This window comes from Bemisia tabaci, chromosome 10 (genome assembly GCF_918797505.1).
Source record: "Bemisia tabaci chromosome 10, PGI_BMITA_v3".
In the NCBI taxonomy this organism is placed as follows: domain Eukaryota; kingdom Metazoa; phylum Arthropoda; class Insecta; order Hemiptera; family Aleyrodidae; genus Bemisia; species Bemisia tabaci.
The window spans coordinates 21,202,932-21,221,125 of record NC_092802.1 but is presented as its reverse complement, the minus strand read 5'-3'; the positions used below and the strand labels follow the sequence as shown (position 1 = coordinate 21,221,125).

Sequence of the window (18,194 nt, the reverse complement as noted above, 5' to 3'; positions counted from 1 at the left end):
CGTATTGATAATTTAACAACGTTCATATTGGATATTTAAGGCGGGAAATTTGAATTTTCGTTCAAAGGTTCATTTTGGATTTTTTAAACATGTTCAATGTGTTTGTGTTTGTTGAATCCTCGGAATTTTCGGTAAAGTAAGGAAAAAGCAAGGAAATTGAGTGACAGGGTACCACACTGGAAAAAAAACACATTGAATCTCGAGTCCAGACTCTTAAAAACATCGAACAAGAAAAAGTACTCTTGGTTCAATTAGAATCTAGCTTAAATCAAGAACCAAGCCTCTTAATTTAAGCGGATATTTCGTTTTGATTCTAGCAAAAATCCGATTGAATCAAGAGTATTTTTTCTTGTCAATGTTTTCAAGAGTCTGGACTCTAGATCCAATGTGTTTTTTTTTCCAGTGCAGTAGACGCCCTGATAAATTAAGTGCCCTTACGTTATCGGATCAAAGTAAGGGAATGATAAATGAAAGACGAAATTTCTTGGTTTTCGGCTACTCATAATGCAAAAACAAATGTTGAGCTTTTAGCCGACTTAACAAACTTTTTTTAAATTTTTTTTTTGTTAAGTCGGCTAATACCTCAACATTTGTTTTCGTGATAAAATAAAATGTTGCTAGTCACCCTGAATCATTCAATAAAAAAAGAGAAAGAAACCTTTTATCAAGAGGGCTTCAAAATCCGGCAACAGCGCGGGGGTGCATTCATAATTTCATCAAGTTTACGACACGGACGAAAAACCTCGATTACAAGTGGTTACGGGGAGTTTTTTGCGGTTCATTTTTGCAGCTCCCGCTTAATTTCGGCCGTAACTCAGCTCGTAACGAGGCGTCTCGCCCGGTCGCCCGGTCCCGCTAAATCACGCGAAAACAATAAACGCGACGCGAAACCGCAGCCGCCATCGCCATCGCTCCCAACGATGTTGTTGAGTATCGCCGCGAGTCCGACTCCCAGCAACTTTGTCGCTCCTCTTGTTTTTTAGTCCTGCTCCAAGTTTCTCCACAGTTCGCAGTTTAGAGCAAGTGTTTTCGGACTTTTTCAACCTGACGCAGAGACATCGTAATTCAGAGAACCTGCACTGCAATCCGTAGGGTAGTGCACTGCCGTGCTAAGGAAAAACGCCGTATGAGTCTTCAGGCGTTGCCAAATTCCCTCTGGCAAATCACTAATTTTCAGGACACTTTTTGAATATTTTGCTGCCAATTTCTCGGATAAATTCTTTTTAATTTGATCTAAAGTGTCTGAAAATTTCAAGGAAAAATATTCATAATTTTTCTTAAAAATAAACACTTTATCCAAGGAAATTTGGCAACTCTGGCAAGGGCGCAGTGGCGTAACGGACTTCCGCTGGGCCCCCCTGCAAAATTTTTCTAGGCCCCCCCCCCATGTCGATAAAATTCCAAAATCACCCCCCTCCCGCTCCTCTACTTCCCTCACCTCTTCCCGTTTTTTGGCCCGAGACATTTCAAATCACGGACTTGGACTTGGAATGCCTCTCCCCTCACCGTCCCGGATCCCGTACCCGATTAAATGGGGCCCCTAAAGGATCAAGGATCTAAAGGGTGGCGGGGGCCCTCAGCCCTCAGGCCCAAGGATCTACAGAGGGGCCCATACAGGCCCAAGAATCGAAGGGCCCCCAAGGGCCTTGTGGGCCCTTTAGATTCATGGGCCACCCAAAGCCAGAAATACCTACGAATAGTGACAAAAAAGAGAACATTTTTAGTAATCACTGAGTGGACATTGGAAGGCAGGGGCCCTCCAGCAAAAAAAAAGTTAGGAACAGTCCAAAAGAAGTATGAAAAACCCTGAGCTAACAATAAAAATCAGAGGAAGAAGCCCCATCTCGGTAAGTAAAGGCCCAAAGTTTGAAACCAAAGCTAAGCATCAAAGAGAGAGAGAGAAAAAAAAATTCCGGCGGCCGAGGGCCCCCTGGGCGCTTGGGCCCCCCTGCATAGCAGGGTCTGCGGGGGCGCCCGTTACGCCACTGCAATGGCGTAGCGTGCTGTGCGATACATCGATTAATCTACCGTGGAACGTATCCGATGGTGGCTCGATGTATCGTTTGGTTCGAAACAATAGAATATAACCTCAGACAAAAATCTTAGGATGTAAGTTAGAAAAGCTGAAAATGAGAAAATTTCTAACAATTTATGGAACCACAACTTACGGATCATTTTGAGGGCAGAATGTCGTCACCTTCCGGCCCAAGCAACACAAGTGCCATGCGACGTTCCAAAATTTCCGCCGCTATTTTATTTTTTTTACAGATTAATTGTTGGTTAACAAAGTTGGAAAATTTCACTGAATTGTACGTATCAGCAGCACGAAGAAAACTCAGTGACATTTCCGGACAGATTCGTTGAACACTTCCTCTGTAAAAAAATTAAATGGTGGCGGAAATTTTGAAACGTCGCATGGCGCTTGTGATACTTCGGCCGAAAGGTGACGCTGACGATGTGTTCAGGACAAGCCATAATGATAAAGTCGCCTATGAAACCATTAAGCGCTTAAGTTTCCACTTTTTCGTTACTATCTGCAGGTTGGCATCTTCTCCGATGACTGGAACACCTTCCAAAGCTCAGCAGAGGCAGAACACACGAACTGCGGCCTCGGCTAAGTATTATTTACGAGGCGCGGTCAAGTTTGCTGAAATGCTGAAACGCGGAGGCGGCTGAAACGCTGAAATTACGACCGCAAAAATAAGCGAGGGACGAGAGGCGGACGCGGTGGCGCGGAAGAAATCCGGCGGAGAAAGCGAGGAGTGATAAAAAGTGGGGACGGCCCGGTATGGAAGGAATCGGAGAGAAATGGAATTTCGATGGGGATACGTGGGGAGGGGGGATGGAAATAATTTCAGGAGGGCTACGCGACCGGGCTCTTGTTTTCCTCTTTCGTCGGGGATTTATTCCGTCGGGCAGCCGCGAAAACACGTATCTCAATTTCGTGGTGTTTTGAAATCTATACTCGTTAGTCCGGCCTACTCTTTTGAGGGGAAGTAGGCAAACATAGAAACACTGGCTTTATTTTTCGCAGGAACTTTCAATGAGAGCGAATTTTATTTGGATCGATTTTACAATAAGCAACTTAAATGCACTTCGCGTCGCTTAATTTCTCGCTCATACGATAAAATGAAGCAACATACATTATCTGTCAATATGAGAAGTAGAAAAAGTAACCTAAACTAGAGTCCTTCTATACTGATAGTCAAGACAACACCCTCTCATGGAGTCACAAACGGGAATAAAGATTACACAAATTGAACGTTTTTTGTAATCTTTGATCGGCCCATTCTCAAATTCCTTTCTCCGTTCCTTCTTTCATTCCGTTTGTTCCTTGTCGAACCCGTGATTCCTCGGTCCATTCCAGATTATAATCTTTGCGATTAGTGAAAATGTAATCTTTATTCCCGTTTGTGACAATGTGGAGGCCTAAAATACGGTAACCAATCAGAAGTGGATTCACACTCTCTTAACTCTCACAATCAGTATAAAGGGACTCTATAGGACCAGTGGCGTGGCGTGAATAATCGATTATCGATATCTCGCCATTTGAAGCTATTGTAAAGAATCGATTACTAAGGTGTTCGCTGCCAACACCCTGACAATCGATCTTTTTTCATGGGTTTAAATGGCACAACAATCGATATATCGCAATTCACGCCACGCTACTGTCTAGAACCGCATTCATGATATAGTCCAATGCGCTACTCCCTCGCAAGTTGCAACTTCTGAGTGGCAATGTGAAACACATAAGAGTGCACTCGTTCAGTAGGGCACTTCCTTCATCCTCTTTACTTGGGAACATCTTCAATAATTGTCGACTGTTAAAAATAAAATTGCATGACCAGCATCGTAAAGGTATAACCAGTAGCACAATCAACGCGACGATGCAATCAATCACACTCCAGGCATCGAGCCCGCAAAACCAGAAGAAAAGAGCTCGATAATAGCTCCGATATCGTCCCGTCGGAAATTGATTTTTCCGTAGTCACCTCATACCCTGGTACGGGATTTAATCCTTTAAATGGGATTTTTACGGGACAAGAACAAAGAGAGTGAATGCCCCCATTACTCTTCCTCCTCGGTGCAGTCGGACGTATTTCTGCCAAACGGAACTATGTGCATCATGACGTGAGCCCTGTTATGTATATATTCTTATTGGTCTCAGGGCTCACGTTTCAATACACTTAGTTCCGTTTGGCAGAAATACGCCCGGTTGGAATCCACGTGTTGTATATTTATGAGAGGCGGGGAAAATATCAGTCTCGATGCAGCCGCACTCGGCATTTTTATTAACGTCGTCACGGAAGCACTAAAATAGATTTAGGGCCTCAATAAAAACAATAAAAACGCAACACGTCTTGGAAACACGCCGCGAAACACTTTAGCACGGCCCCGCTGCCGCCGCCGGAGTGTGACAAAAATCTCCCGATCGGCGGCCGGAGCACCTGGATTTCGACCGCGAAAAGTTGAGCTGCCAGGAAGATCACTAGATCACTATTAAGGGAGTACGGACATGTTATAGTAATTTTGAGGTTAGGTCATGGAGCTTTTAGGGCCCAAAAGGGAAACCAATCTGTGAATTTAAAATATTCCGAGTGATTTATTATCACGAGCCTTACGATCCGTTGTTTTTAATGCGCGTATTTGACAAACTGATTGCGGTAGAAGCACGAGTCGTAAAACAAGAAGTTGGAGTTTTTTAGCCAACGTGCGTTTAAAATCAGCTTAAACTAAAAACCTCAATATAGAGAGAAAAATTTCATATGAGCACACTTTCCCCTCAAAGAGATAAGCTAGGCTTGGTAGCAGAAAATTCAGGAGGCTGCGCTGCACTTAGGATGGGTCCAATTAGACCCGAAACACGTCTGCAGTTGCCCTCCTGAATGGTGAACCTGAACTAGTGTTGCACCAAAAGGCGTATCTCTTTGAGGGAAAATTGTGCTCATGTGAGCTTTTTCCCTCTGCATTGAGATTTTCAGCTTCACGCTGGTTTTAAACGCACGTTGGCTAAAAAACTCCAACTTGAACACTCATTTATGAACATTCTCGGACATCTTAGTTTGAAATTGGAATCTGTAGATTGGCAGTGAAATTTTTCGTGTTAGAAGGTTGGCTGCCCTCCTTGGCCCTACGACCTCCATACTTCATCAACTCATCATTTCCGTACTGTTCCTACATAGGTACTCCAGGAAGACAACGAGAAATCCTGCGTATGGATTGTTAAATCGATATCGAAAGTCTGTAATCGATAATGAGCCTAACAAAGATAAGAATTTATCGATATAGGTCACTCAATAACGATTCACTAATCGAAATCGACCCACTAATGCAGTGAGTAAACTCCATAGTTGTGCGAGCACAGACCGATCAAGTAGTCGCGTGATTGTCCGAATACGTTTCGCCTTCAATTTCGACGGACGGCAATGTGACCGGCATAGGTGCTCGAATAGTTATCTCACAGCGCCTTGCAAATTTTTCAATCACGTTACCTTAGACTCTAAGGCTCAGAGCACACCGTTATTATCTCGTATGCGAGTGATTTGTCCTCGGTGTGGACCGACTATGATACTTTACTCAAAGTCAGTCTGATCTTTCTCCGTAAACCAATGATTAATGCTTTTCTTTCTCGTTTTAGGGTTCTGTATGGAAACAAGATCAAGGATCTTCCGAAAGGCGTCTTCCATGGATTAACGTCCTTACAACTTCTGTAAGTATCCTTTCAAGTTCTGAATCAAGAACTTTGGAGCAAATTGAATTTTCTTCTTTTCTTTGAGAGTATTTAAAATTTCAGCGCTTTGACTTTTTGAGTCACATTTTAATGTTTTCGAAAAAAGCGTACAGTGCGTTGAGAAATGACACGGAGCTGCTTAACCCAGAACAAGTTTAAACTGGTGAGCAAAAACTCAGTTTTAATTTTCCATATTTTATATTGAAACCCAGCTTTTCTCAAAATAACGCAATTTTGTTTAAAAAAATATTGCGGAGCTCTTTTACGTACCTACCATACCTCCAATTTCTTCTACGATAAAACTTACGAATGACCGCTGCTACTTAAATTATTAAAATTCAATTCCTCGAAAAAGCTCAAAATGGGACCCTATTCATAAATCATATCTGAATTTATTTGTTTTTTTTTCTGAGAGATCATAGCCTTCATTTTTGCGTAACTTTTGGCTGATGTTTTACCTTATTCGAATGATTGCAGGTTACTGAATGCCAACGAGATCTCATGCATCCGAAAGGATACTTTCAAGGACTTGATCAGCCTGAATTTACTGTAAGTATCATTGCAATGCTACTTCATGCCTTCGAAAAAATAGTTTTTACTTTTTTTTAAAAAAAAAAAAAATTAGTTTAAAAAGTTCTCCAACTGAAAAAAAATTAATTATGAAGCATTCAATAATATATTCAAAGGGACATAAAACCAAGTTTGGTCTTTGTTTTTTTCTTTCAACTTTCGTTATTTTGCTTAAAATTACGAGAAGAACGGGAACCGAAGTAAAGGATGGGTACCAAGGATAAATTTGATCGCATTTAGCAAAAAAGAACCAGCGCGATTACAGTGTTTTCAAAATCGTGAAAATTCTTCTTTCCTTTTAAAAATACTCAATATATTTACAATATTAAAATTCTTACGATTATTCTTCTTTAAAATTAACAATTTTTTGGTGGAAAGCAAAAAACATTTGCTACTCTGAGACAATTTTTAGATAAATATGAAGAAGCAAGGTTTTTACAACATTTTAATTACGATGGCTCCTTTTTGTTAAACGCACTGGAAAAAAAACACATTGGATCTAGAGTCCAGACTCTTAAAAACATCGACAAGAAAAAGTACTCTTGATTCAATCAGATTTAAGCTTAAATCAAGAACCAAGCCTCTTAATTTGAGCGGATTTCCTTTTGATTTGGATTGCATTTTGCAAAAAGGAACCACTAGCATTGCCATGTTGCTAAGATTGTGCAACTTCTTTTGTCTTGGAGGAAAAACCCGATTATGCATTAATAGTTTCTATTTTACTCGCTAAAAACTCTAAATTTAATACAAAAATTACCATCTAAATTTCATAGTTTTTCACAATTTCCGCAATTTTATTGCAAAAGATGAAGTTGCACAATCTTAGCATCATTGCAATGCTAGTGGTTCCTTTTTGCAAAATGCGATCCATTTAAGCTTAAATCTGATTGAATCAAGAGTCCTTTTTCTTGTCAGTGTTTTCAAGAGTCTGTACTCCAGATCCAATGTGTTTTTTTTTCTCCAGTGCGCGATCCAACTAGACTTTGAATTCCCAAATTCCGGCAAACTCGCCAGTTTCGACAGAAGATTCCTCGTGTCTGGATTCCCAACCCGTCCGTATTTTCGTGTATTTTTATTTGGCCGTATTTCTGCCCCAATATTATGCTAATCCCCCTTCCCCCCCTCCCCCCCAAAGTCGGTGGCTCCGGCTCCCGGCTCCGAACAGCGAATTCTTTCGATACATATTTATGAATGGGTTTCCGGTTCCGGAGCGTATCACACATCCGCTTCCGGTCCGAGTCGGCGAGTCTATACCCCCTTGTTGCCGAATCTCCTAAATATGGGCTGCTTTGTATTGTAGGAAATGAGATTGTAATATGCGAAATGGCAACGTTGTTTTACTTTCTCCCCTACTCAGCTAATTATACGAGGGGAGTTGCTCACTTTCGGGAACGTTTTCTTCGAGATGCGGCGGGAGGAAAATTCTCCCCGAGATTTCTTGTTTTCCATCTTCCTTTCGGTGTTTTTTTTTTTTTTTTTTTTTTTTTTGGAGCGACCCAAGCTCTAGTGTTCTAACTCAACTTATTTATCGCGTCTTTTCTATTTTTCAAATGGCGATAATACAGTGGTAGAGTGAGTGTTTAAGCCATAGAATCTCTAAGATGAAAGAAAGTGAACTTAATGAGAGTAAAATGGATGAACTGTATTAGAATTTGAACTAAAATAAGGCGTAAATGCATTTCATGATGACACCTCAATATTCATTATCTTAAGACTAAACGGCACTGATTGTAAGCACAATATTACATTTTTTCAACTCTTTCCGCGAAGTCCAACAAAACTTTCTTTTTTTTTTTTTCGACGAGCGAAAATAATGATGACATTTCGAAGATCTAAAATATCGCTACAGTATATTATGATTACAAAGTATTTTTGCCATGGAGGCACATCCAATGAACAGCCAAGGAATTCAATACTGTGTATCAGTATACAATACAATACATGGTCTTGGTCTTGTAACAATACAATAATCGATCGAAGGTAACAAGTTTAAATTCAAGAAATCACAAGGGGTGCCATGGTCTAAAAACAGCTAAACTGATGCCTTGAGACTGAAAAATTGAGTTTTAATATTCCATTGTTTGCTTGTAACGCTTTAAGACTAGCCCTAATCTGATCTATATGCGCACCTCATCAACCTCCATATCGTTTTTTTTCATTTTACTGAACATTTTGAGTTTCCACCTTAAGACATATTTTTCCTGACTCCACTAAATATCATCATGTCGTATACAGAGGGGGATCCAGAAATTTAGCAACATTTGATTCCGTCCATTTAAACCCATGTTAAATAATCGATTCCTGTTGGAGCATCTGGCCCCTCCATAAATCGATATATTTCCATAGGTCTAAATGGAGAAAAACAATGTTGCCAATTTGCTGGATCCGCCAATGGTCGTATAATTCTTCGTTGAAAAGGAACCGGGTACTTTACAGTCCATTTCCTAGAGCTCAAACACATAGTTCCTATCAAACATGAACTTAACGATCTCGCCAAGATACGCTGTAGCTTGGGGCCCACCAAATTCCATCAGGTATCTCATCTTGGCCTCATCGTCTTTGGCGAGGGCTTCGAGTCGGTTTTTGGCGTCCGTCTCAAGGGCGGCCGGAAGGAGGAAGACTGACCAGTAGTACCCGTAAACGCCTTTTTCCCGCATCTCCTTCTCCAAGGTCTCGAAGGGTATGGCGGGGTATCCCTGGAGCTGCCGCGAGAGGGCGCTGTGGTATGTGTGGAGGTAGTCGTCCCAGTGGGTCCGCTTTGCCTCCGGGGAGGTGTTGAGGGTCAGCAACACGCTCAAGTCTATTACTAGTGTGCTGTACCTACAAGTAGAAATATCAAGTTGAGAGGAAAAATTAAGTAAAATTGAAAACCAGCATATTGGAGTTTTTTGCCAACGTGCGTTAAAATTCAGCATGAAGCTGAAAATCTCAATACAGAGGGAAAATGCTCAGATGAGCACAGTTTTCCCTGAAAGTGATATGCTGTTACGTGCAACACTTTTTACGTCCATTCAGGAAGGCAACTGCAGACGTGTTTTGGCCTTGTTGGGCCAATCCTCAGTGCAGTGCAGCCTCTTGAATTTTTTTCTTTGTGTAAAATTGAAAAATTGAGAGTGGAAAAGTCAGTTAAGAAATAGAAGGTAGGAAATTAATATGAAGAAAGAAGTTGACCATGACACCATCAGCCTTATTGGTCAATAATTCTTAGCGGAATAAGTTTTGTTGGAAGTAACGTCCTATTACAAGTATTCCCACCGGACGATTTTCAATTTAATGTTTCAAATCAGAATCACTCCGGAATGCAACTTTTCCCACTCGATTGCTGTCAATTGCGGACGTATTTCTGTCAAGCGGAACTAAGTGCATTCAGACATGAGCCCTGAGACCCATAAGAATATATGCATAACAGGGCTCACGCCATAATGCACATAGTTCCGTATATGTACCCACCTCAAGACAGCCCAGTCGACAAACACAACCTCACAAGGCTCGTTCCCCTCGTACTTGAACATGAGGTTGTTCCTCGTGCAGTCGCCTCGAGTCAGCACGCTAAGCGGGCCCGGGTGAACTTTAAGACTGCCCATCCACTTGATGGCCCCTTCGCAGTGTTTTTCCAGGGCCGGCAACCTGTCCGCGTACTTCGGGTCCCTTTTAAGGGGCTCCAGGCCGCGGAATTTGAGCCTGTTGAAATCGAATTTGCTGTCGGGTCGCGTGGGGGCCTTGACCGACTGAGTCTGGATTTTGGCCACGAGCCTCTGGAAACCCGCCGGATCTTCGTGCAGGCTCTTGAAGGAGAGAGAGTGGAATTTAGCTAACCTATAAGAACAAAACAAAAAAAACAAAAAAGAAATGAATGGCATATATCGTCACCCTCTGAGCGAAGTATCACAAGCGCCATGCGACGTTTAAAAAGTTTCCGCCGCCATTTTATTTTTTTACAGAGAAATTGTTGGTTGAATCTGTTTAAAAATGGCGCTTGTGATAATTTTGTCGGGAGGTGGTGATATATTCGTTATCTCGAACTCGAGATCGGTACTCATCATATGGTCCCAGGTTCCACCGCGAGATAGAACGCAATGGTGTATTTCTTTCGAAAAAGACACGAAAATTTTACCAGAGGTAGTTTATTGGTTACTGAACCTATACCGTTGACTTGCGGGACTGACATTATAATGAACTAATGAGGAACGCTGCGTAAATAATAATAAAAAGTGTACCCTTTGAAGCGGTATGACCAAAAGTGCGAAAATTAGTTAGGAGTGATTTTCAGACTTTTTACATGTACTCTCCGTGATTTTTAGGACATTTGCTGGAAGAAACACCTCGTATTTTTTCCTGTAGTAAAAACTTCAAACAGATCTGTTCGAGTTATTTAAGAAAATATCGTGGACTGACCTATCCAGTGCTAGTTTGATGTGCTTCTCGTCCAAAAACAATCTCTCCTCGGTCATGCGGAATCCCTCCTTCGTTACATCCCTCAGAATGATGACGTCATCCTCTGGATTCCCTGTCGCACGTCCGTATAAGAAACCGGGCACCGATGCGTTCAAAAAGCCATCACCGTCGTATTTTTGGAAAAACGGAATAATCTTGAGCGAATCAAAATAAATTATGATGCATTAAAAATGTGTGGAAGTAGCAAATAACACAGCACTTAAAAAATAAAACAGAATACTCAAGTTTTAAGTCTGTAGGGTCAACTTTCCCATGTTTGATATCTGACTATACCAACAATTGGACCGCGTTTAACAGAAAGGAACCAAGCCACATCGGGATCGAACCGAGAAAAAGAGGTTTAAAGTTTGGCTCCTGCATAAGACTCAATGTAAAAGATAAACTTCAAGTTCAATTTCTACAAAATTTGCTCCAACAAAAACTTTGAATTTTTGGCGATAGATAGTAGAGCAGTGGTTGAGTTCAATACCATTCATAACTCAATTTTTTCCAAAATGTGGGTTGGTTCCTTTCTGCTTAACTCAGTCCAATTAATCAGCAATGGTTTTGAAAGGGGGTGAACTGATAGTACATGTTTAGTGAAAACTTGAGTGCCCCTTCATACCGGCGATTATGCAACTCGAGTTACCCGAAAATCGAAGTATAACTCTGCCGTGCTAAGGGAAACGCCGTATGAACCTCTAGGTGTCGCCAAATTTCCTTTCGTAAAACACGAATTTCCTGGTAAACTTATGAATAATTTCCTTCCAATTTTTCAGATAATTTTGTTCGCAATTTCACCTGAGGTCCCTGAAAATTTCAAGGAAAAATATTCAAATCTTTCCCCAAAAATAAATATTTTATCGACGGAAATTTGGCAACTCTCAAATGTTCATACGGCGTTTTTTCTTAGCGCGGCAGAACTGTGTCAGGTATCTCTATGGTCCTTCAGCTCAGCGCTCCGTAAAAGCCTTTTTTTTTAGGTCAACGTAAGGTGTAATATTCATGACATATTTCTCTTCAGTAGTCATGCTAGCACTTCTAAATTTTGAGACTGTCGCCTTTAAGATGTCTTTCCCTTGAACAACCACAAATTCACTTTAATAAAAAATTTAAAAAAACAGAGGGTATAAATACCTCGCAGTAGAAGAGTGCTTCATTGTGAAAGTGAGCACCGATCTCGAATCCGGCTGCGTAGTCTGTGTTGGGGTGGACTTTCACGACCACAGACTCCGCACGGCGACCCTGAGAGGTGGACAAGATGACGTCACCGAAGACGATGTCTGACATGTATTGGTCGAGGTCCTGCCGCGGCGATGGCTCGAAACCCACGAAAGTGACGTCACCAAAAGCTCCGGAAGCGACTGCCTCCGGCAAGAATTTGGTTCGTAGCCGATCGAGAATTGATTGGTTGTGAGATACTTGTTGAGTCATTTTTTCGCAACTTCTGATTGACGGTATAGGATTGATCTAAAAATCTCTAAAAACACGTGAAGGAAAAGTTTCAGATTAAAGTCGATCGACCCACTGGAAAAACAAAAAAAAATAACACATTGGATCTAGAGTCCAGACTCTTGAAAACATCGACAAGAAAAAGTACTCTTGATTCAATCAGATTTTAGCTTGAATCAAGAACGCAATCCTCTTAATTTAAGAGGCTTGGTTCTTGATTTAAGCATAGATTCTGATTGAATCAAGAGTACTTTTTCTTGTCGATGTTTTCAAGAGTCTGGACTCTAGATCCAATGTGTTTTTTTCCAGTGCACGAAAGAAAAAGTAGATCACTGAAAGACAAATATTCAGTGTCTTTTGACGCGTTTTAACTAGGGATTTCCAGCAGGCCCGTTTACTTCAAGGGCTATACAATTTCGGGTCCGTTTTCGTTCGTTCGAAGTTTCCTATTCAGACTTTTCCCCCTTTTTTATAGACAGTATACAAATAGACTTGAATTAAACATTAAAATAATTGATCTCATCATATCTCGAAAAATTACGGCAGATTTTAAAGTATTCGATATTAGCTGACCCACATAAAGTAAGCAGTGAAAAACTTACAACGTCGCAAATTAAGGTATGAGTGTTTTTCACCTCACCGTCAGTGATGAGAAAATGTGTAATCACGCACGCCCTAGAGAGTATCATATTAGCATCAATCGTTATCTTCTGCCATCAAGTCGAAACGATACTGTGAAAGGCGCTCTGAGCAACTATTCAACCACAGAAGTATTGCACAGTATCAGACGAAATTGAAGGCGCACTAACGTACGTGAATTGACCGGTTTCGTTTACCTCTGTTCCGAGTCCTACTGATCGTACGGTATGCGCTCTCCGCTCTCGTTCGATCGATTCTTGCGAAACTTTGTACCGGGTGGGAAACTTGAATTTTGAAAACTTGATTGTTGTTGTAAGTAAACTCTCTTCTCATAAATGTTTAACAGCGATTGATGCAGGTTTCCAAAACTTTTAATGCCAAGGTCTGATTATTTAATTCAAATCTGAATCAAATGTTTGAAGCGGACTTTCCCTCCAACATAGCCTTGGTAAAGATTCGTTATGAACTACTGTTTAAGAATATGAAAGTTCTCTTTTTTCTTTTCTTTTCTTTTTTCTTTTTGGAGTAATTAAGTAATGAATTTAATCGATTCGAAGCTCCTCCACCAAGCTGATCCGATTAATAAAAATCAAATAAAAAATATCTGAAAAAAGCTTCAAAGTTCGCATTATAAATGAATCGCATTATAAATTTAAACAAACTACTCCCGCCCCCCCCCCCCCCCGAAAAAAATTGTGAAACGTAAAAACGCAGTTTCTCGTTTGGCGCTAGGATATTGAACATTTCAAACTTCTTATACTTACAATAGTTGATTAGTGAATAAAGTTTAAACACCAGCTCCGCCAGAGAGCGCCATCATGCGATGTTCATGTCGAATAAAAAAAGCATTGCGCGGCAAATCAAGAAGGTCTCGGAAAGCCGATTGAGGTTAGCGTACTTCGTTGATAAAAAAGTACGCACTTAGAGATCGGGGTACCGTGAGTTATCAAAGTCGAAACTATAACGATCGAAAAAAAAAAACCACTTATATGCGACGATAAGAAAAACTAATCTAAAAATGTAATTTCCTTCATAATAACACTGTACAGACTTCACAAATTGCATGACGTAAGCATAGCAAAGTGCACACACACACGCACGTCACAACTGCAAACCGGTTGCCGAGGTCTCCCGAATAGACACCATTGATGACTGTTGAGGAGCATTGAATTTATCACTCGACTTGCAATCTGTAGCGTTGCCACGCCATCGATTTCAAAGTTGCGTGCTATGCTGCCGTGCTAAGGAAGAACGCCGTATGAGCCTTCAGACGTTGCCGAATTTCCTTCGATAAAAACCGAATTTACTGGGAAAATTGTAAATCTTTTCCTCCAAAATTGTCAGACAATTTTTTTACGCGATTGAATCTATAATATCTTAAAATTACAAGACAAATCATGCTTAAATTGCGTCAAAATTACACGTTTTATGAAGGGAAATTTGGCAACTTTCGAATGTTCATACGGCGTTCTTCCTTAGCACGACAGTATGTCTCCCTTGCGTGGTGCTGTATCATATTTTTTTGCACCTTGTAACATCACCTCGCATATTATACGGTGTCAGATCTCTATGGCGTGAGTTGAAAAAAAGAAAGAATTAAGAAGGAAAACACAGACAAACGTCAGGTAGTGCAGTTTAGAGTACCTAGCGCAGTTTTGCTGGATGTTTCTTTACAATTTAATGCACTCTCTCTTTCCCTCCCCCCTCGCACCCTTTCTCTTTTTTATGGGTGGAACTAGGGGGGCCGGGGGGCCTGTCCTCCCCAGAAATCTACTTGGCCACTCCTTAGAATTGTCAGGGTTTTTGTCTAAGTAACTGCGTGTCACATCTCTCATCTTTAAACTTGTAATCCGATCAATTTTTCGATTAGAACAGCTTACAATTGTTCCGGAGACGACTCAATTTTTCTAAAAATGTCGCTAGGTAAACTCTAGACTCCCCTTTGCAGTTAAGTAAACCCACCGCACTTCTCATTGGGACTGGCGGAGTCCTACACCTCTTTCTTGGTGGAGTGTCTTTTAATGCCCCTCCCCCCCGATCACCTTGATGAGATGCCTTTTCGGAGATGGCCGAGTTCCCTCCATGCTTGTTTTCTCTGTTTCTTACAATGAACCTCTATAAATTTTAAAATTATTAACTTTGTTTTTTTTCTTTCTCTCTTTATTTTATTGTTCTTATCAAAAAATCCCAAAATACTCATATCAAGCCAGTGTCGAAAACGACCACAAATAAATAAATAAAAAACCGGAATAAGCAGAAGAAAGGCCCCGTGAAAGGCTCCATTTGCCACACGCCAACGACGCCAACGTCTTTTTTTTTAAAATGACACTAAAAAAACAATTTATAATCGAAATATTTTGATGAAACAAACCTTACTTTCCGTTAGAGTAACTTATTCGTTCAATTCTTTACCATCACGCAACACTGTCAGTGCGCTCATATTATGTCAGCGTGCAAATAAGTGGTTAATTACGTGAATCCTCTGTCTGAGAACTTTATGTAAATCACACTTTAGATAAGGAAATCGTGCAGTTACTGTCCTCATGCGTTTTGGCAGTATCGTTTTCGTATAACGATACTTTCTGGCAAGCGACATTACTTGATCAGGACCAGAACAACCCCCCCCCCCCCCCCCCTCCTATTCCCATTTTTTCACTGCAATTTAATTTTTAGTTGTTGTAACAAGACAGGATTAGTAGGCTCAGTTCCAAGACTCAGTGTGTACCCCGTCATGACGCCCCCCCCCCCCCCTCTCATGGATGGGAGATTCTCTTACGCTGTTACTTCCATTGGTATTCTCTTCATCGTATGTGATAAATGGGGTTTCAATGGGCAGCAAATAAGGCGTTGGGTGCATGAAGGGCATTTCTTGGTTGCGGTGTTTCAAAATCTCCAGTGCTAATTTTTATTTCAGGGACGAAACTATTGGATGAATTTTCTGAAATTTTACGCTTTTAGCACTACAAAATCATGAAGAATATTCAGTAGAAGTTACAACAAATTACACATTTGCTGTCGTGCTAAGGAAAAACGCCGCATGAACATTCGAGAGTTGCCAAATTTCCCTTGATTAAACATGTATTTTGACGACATTCATGCATATTTTTCCTTGAAATTATCAGATACTTTAGATTAAATTGTGCAAAAAATTCTCCGAAAATTTTGAAGAAAAATATCCAGCAGATTCCTTGAAAATTCGTATTCTATCGGAGGAAATTTGGCAACACCCGAAGGCTCATACGGCGTTCTTCCTTAGCACGGCAGTTTGCTTTAATTATAATGGATGAAACGTCAGCGGAGATTCTGAGGCACTGCACTGCAACCAAGAAATGCCCTTTCTGCATCCATCGCTTCAATATCTGTGCACCCTTAATTTCAATGTCAAAATTAGCAAAATCTGTCCCTACAAATCAATTTGAAGGAAGTACGTTGATCGAACAGGGCGATTATCCCTCCAGCCCGAGTCAAGGGACTTTTGAAGAGGCGAACTCTAGCGTGATCAACGAACCTTATTATGCGCAGCCTTGCTGAGGAACAACACCGTATGAACCACCAAACATTGCCAAATTTCCCTCCAGTAAATTATTAATTTTGGAGAAAAGTTATGAATATTCTTCCTCGGAACTTCCAGGTGTTTTGGATTAAATTGTAAATAAAATTCTGTAAAAAAAAGTCCAATAAGAATGTGCATAAATTATTTTAAAAAATCGGATTTTAGGGGTGAAAATTTGGCAACGTGTGGATGATCTTAGGGTATTTTTCTTCATCACGGCAGTTATGGAGGCGCGGAGTCGGGAAGCTCCATTAAACCGTGGCGCTCCGTCGTTATCAAGGTTGCCAGGTTGTACATTATAATGTATACAGTTTGAGAGTATGGACAACTCGAAAATTTGGAGGTTAGGTTTGATCAGGTCATGTAGCTCTTGGGGCCCAAAAGGAGAGCCAACCTATGAACTCGGATTATCCAGTGGTACTAATTTTCACATTTCAACAAGTTACATTGATCAAAAATTATAAAAGCACGTATAAAACTTTGATTTCGCTTACATTTTCTCAGTTTCAAAGTTTTAATCCTTAAAGACGCTTGTTTTAAAATGCGCTGTCGGCCATATTGAGTGATCTTCCAAATGCATAGGTTGGCAGCGGCACTTTTCTAGTGATTTTCGTTTTTCACGTTGTCGCCCTTTTGGGCCCTAAGAGCTACTAAATCGAGTTGTCCATACTCTCCCTATAAGGGTACTCTAGTTTACATGGGTTTAAGTGGAGAAAAAGCTAATTTTTCAGCACTGTTTGGCAACTATGGTCGTTATTCACAAGTCGCCTTTGATTCGGTTAAAGAGCCGGAAAAAGTTGGGAAAACCTCGGCGAGGAACCGGAGAAAAATGAGCGCAATGAACGGATGAAAAGTGAACCCACTCAGACGATGTTTTATTGTTTTTAAACCGCCCATGAAAGTTTTCCTCTCCCGGCCGTCCTTCGATCCTCGTTTCCGAGCCTTTTCAATGCGGGGAAGTTGACTCGTTAATAAAGTTCGACGCGCGGGTTCGCGATGTTCTACGCCGGGGAAAAAATGGGATAGGGAGGTTTTTCGCGGTGGATGAAGGAGTGAGAGTTAGGATCGAGTGCCAAGTCTAGAGGTTATGGATTCGATCGACGTGAATCGATCGAAAAATACAAATTTGAATCGATCGACGTGGACCGATTGACACCGATTCGATCGACGGATTATTAAAAAAACGGTGTCGATTCGATCGACATGAAGTGATCGAAAAAAAAGCGTAAACTAATCGACGTGATTCGATCGACAACCGTGAATCGATCGACAAATCCACGAATCGGTTGACACACCCCTGAATCGATCTACAAATCCGCGAATCGACGATCGGCAAACCAGTGAATCGATCGAACTTTGTCGATCAAATCACGTCGATCAGTTCACGTTTTTATTTTACGATCGACATCGAATCGACACCGGTTTTTTAGTAATTTGTCAATCGAATCGTTGTCGATTGATTCATACGATTTTTTTTTCGATCGATTCATGAAATCGAGGTCCATTCCCTCCTTAAGTCTAATTTAAAAAAAAATAGCGGATTTTGGGCGACTCATTTGAAGTGAAACAGTTGGACAGAGTTTAAGAGAATGAAATCAATTCATATTAAGATAGAACGAGAAGACGTTGAAGTCGTCCGACTACGTTGCGCCTTCAATTTTGGTCTTCGGCAATGTAATCAACTCAGGTGTTCGAATAGTTATCTTACAGTGCCTTGCAAATACCTCATCACTGTGGCTGTGGAGCATGAGTTTGTCCTTTCACAGGCCAGGCAAGAAGTCTCTTAACTGTGCACATACGTTTCGCCTTCAATTT

At 40.9% G+C, this 18,194-nt stretch overlaps 2 protein-coding genes across 2 annotated transcripts in view; one reads left to right on the top strand and one right to left on the bottom strand.

Moving 5' to 3' along the window:
- Nucleotides 1-18,194, top strand: part of sli (slit guidance ligand) — a 505,938-nt gene that overhangs the window by 466,748 nt on the left and 20,996 nt on the right. The window contains 2 exon segments of the mRNA XM_019052519.2: nt 5,639-5,710; nt 6,209-6,280. Of these exon segments, the coding sequence (XP_018908064.2) occupies nt 5,639-5,710; nt 6,209-6,280 (144 nt within the window).
- On the bottom strand, nt 7,920-13,960 carry LOC109037767 (uncharacterized). The gene is made up of 5 exons (XM_019052596.2): nt 13,591-13,960; nt 11,873-12,215; nt 10,697-10,890; nt 9,752-10,117; nt 7,920-9,121 (listed from the first exon to the last, which is right to left on the bottom strand). Exons 2-5 carry the CDS (start codon nt 12,167-12,169, stop codon nt 8,746-8,748), a joined length of 1,233 nt encoding a protein of 410 aa, XP_018908141.2. The 5' UTR covers nt 12,170-12,215; nt 13,591-13,960; the 3' UTR covers nt 7,920-8,745.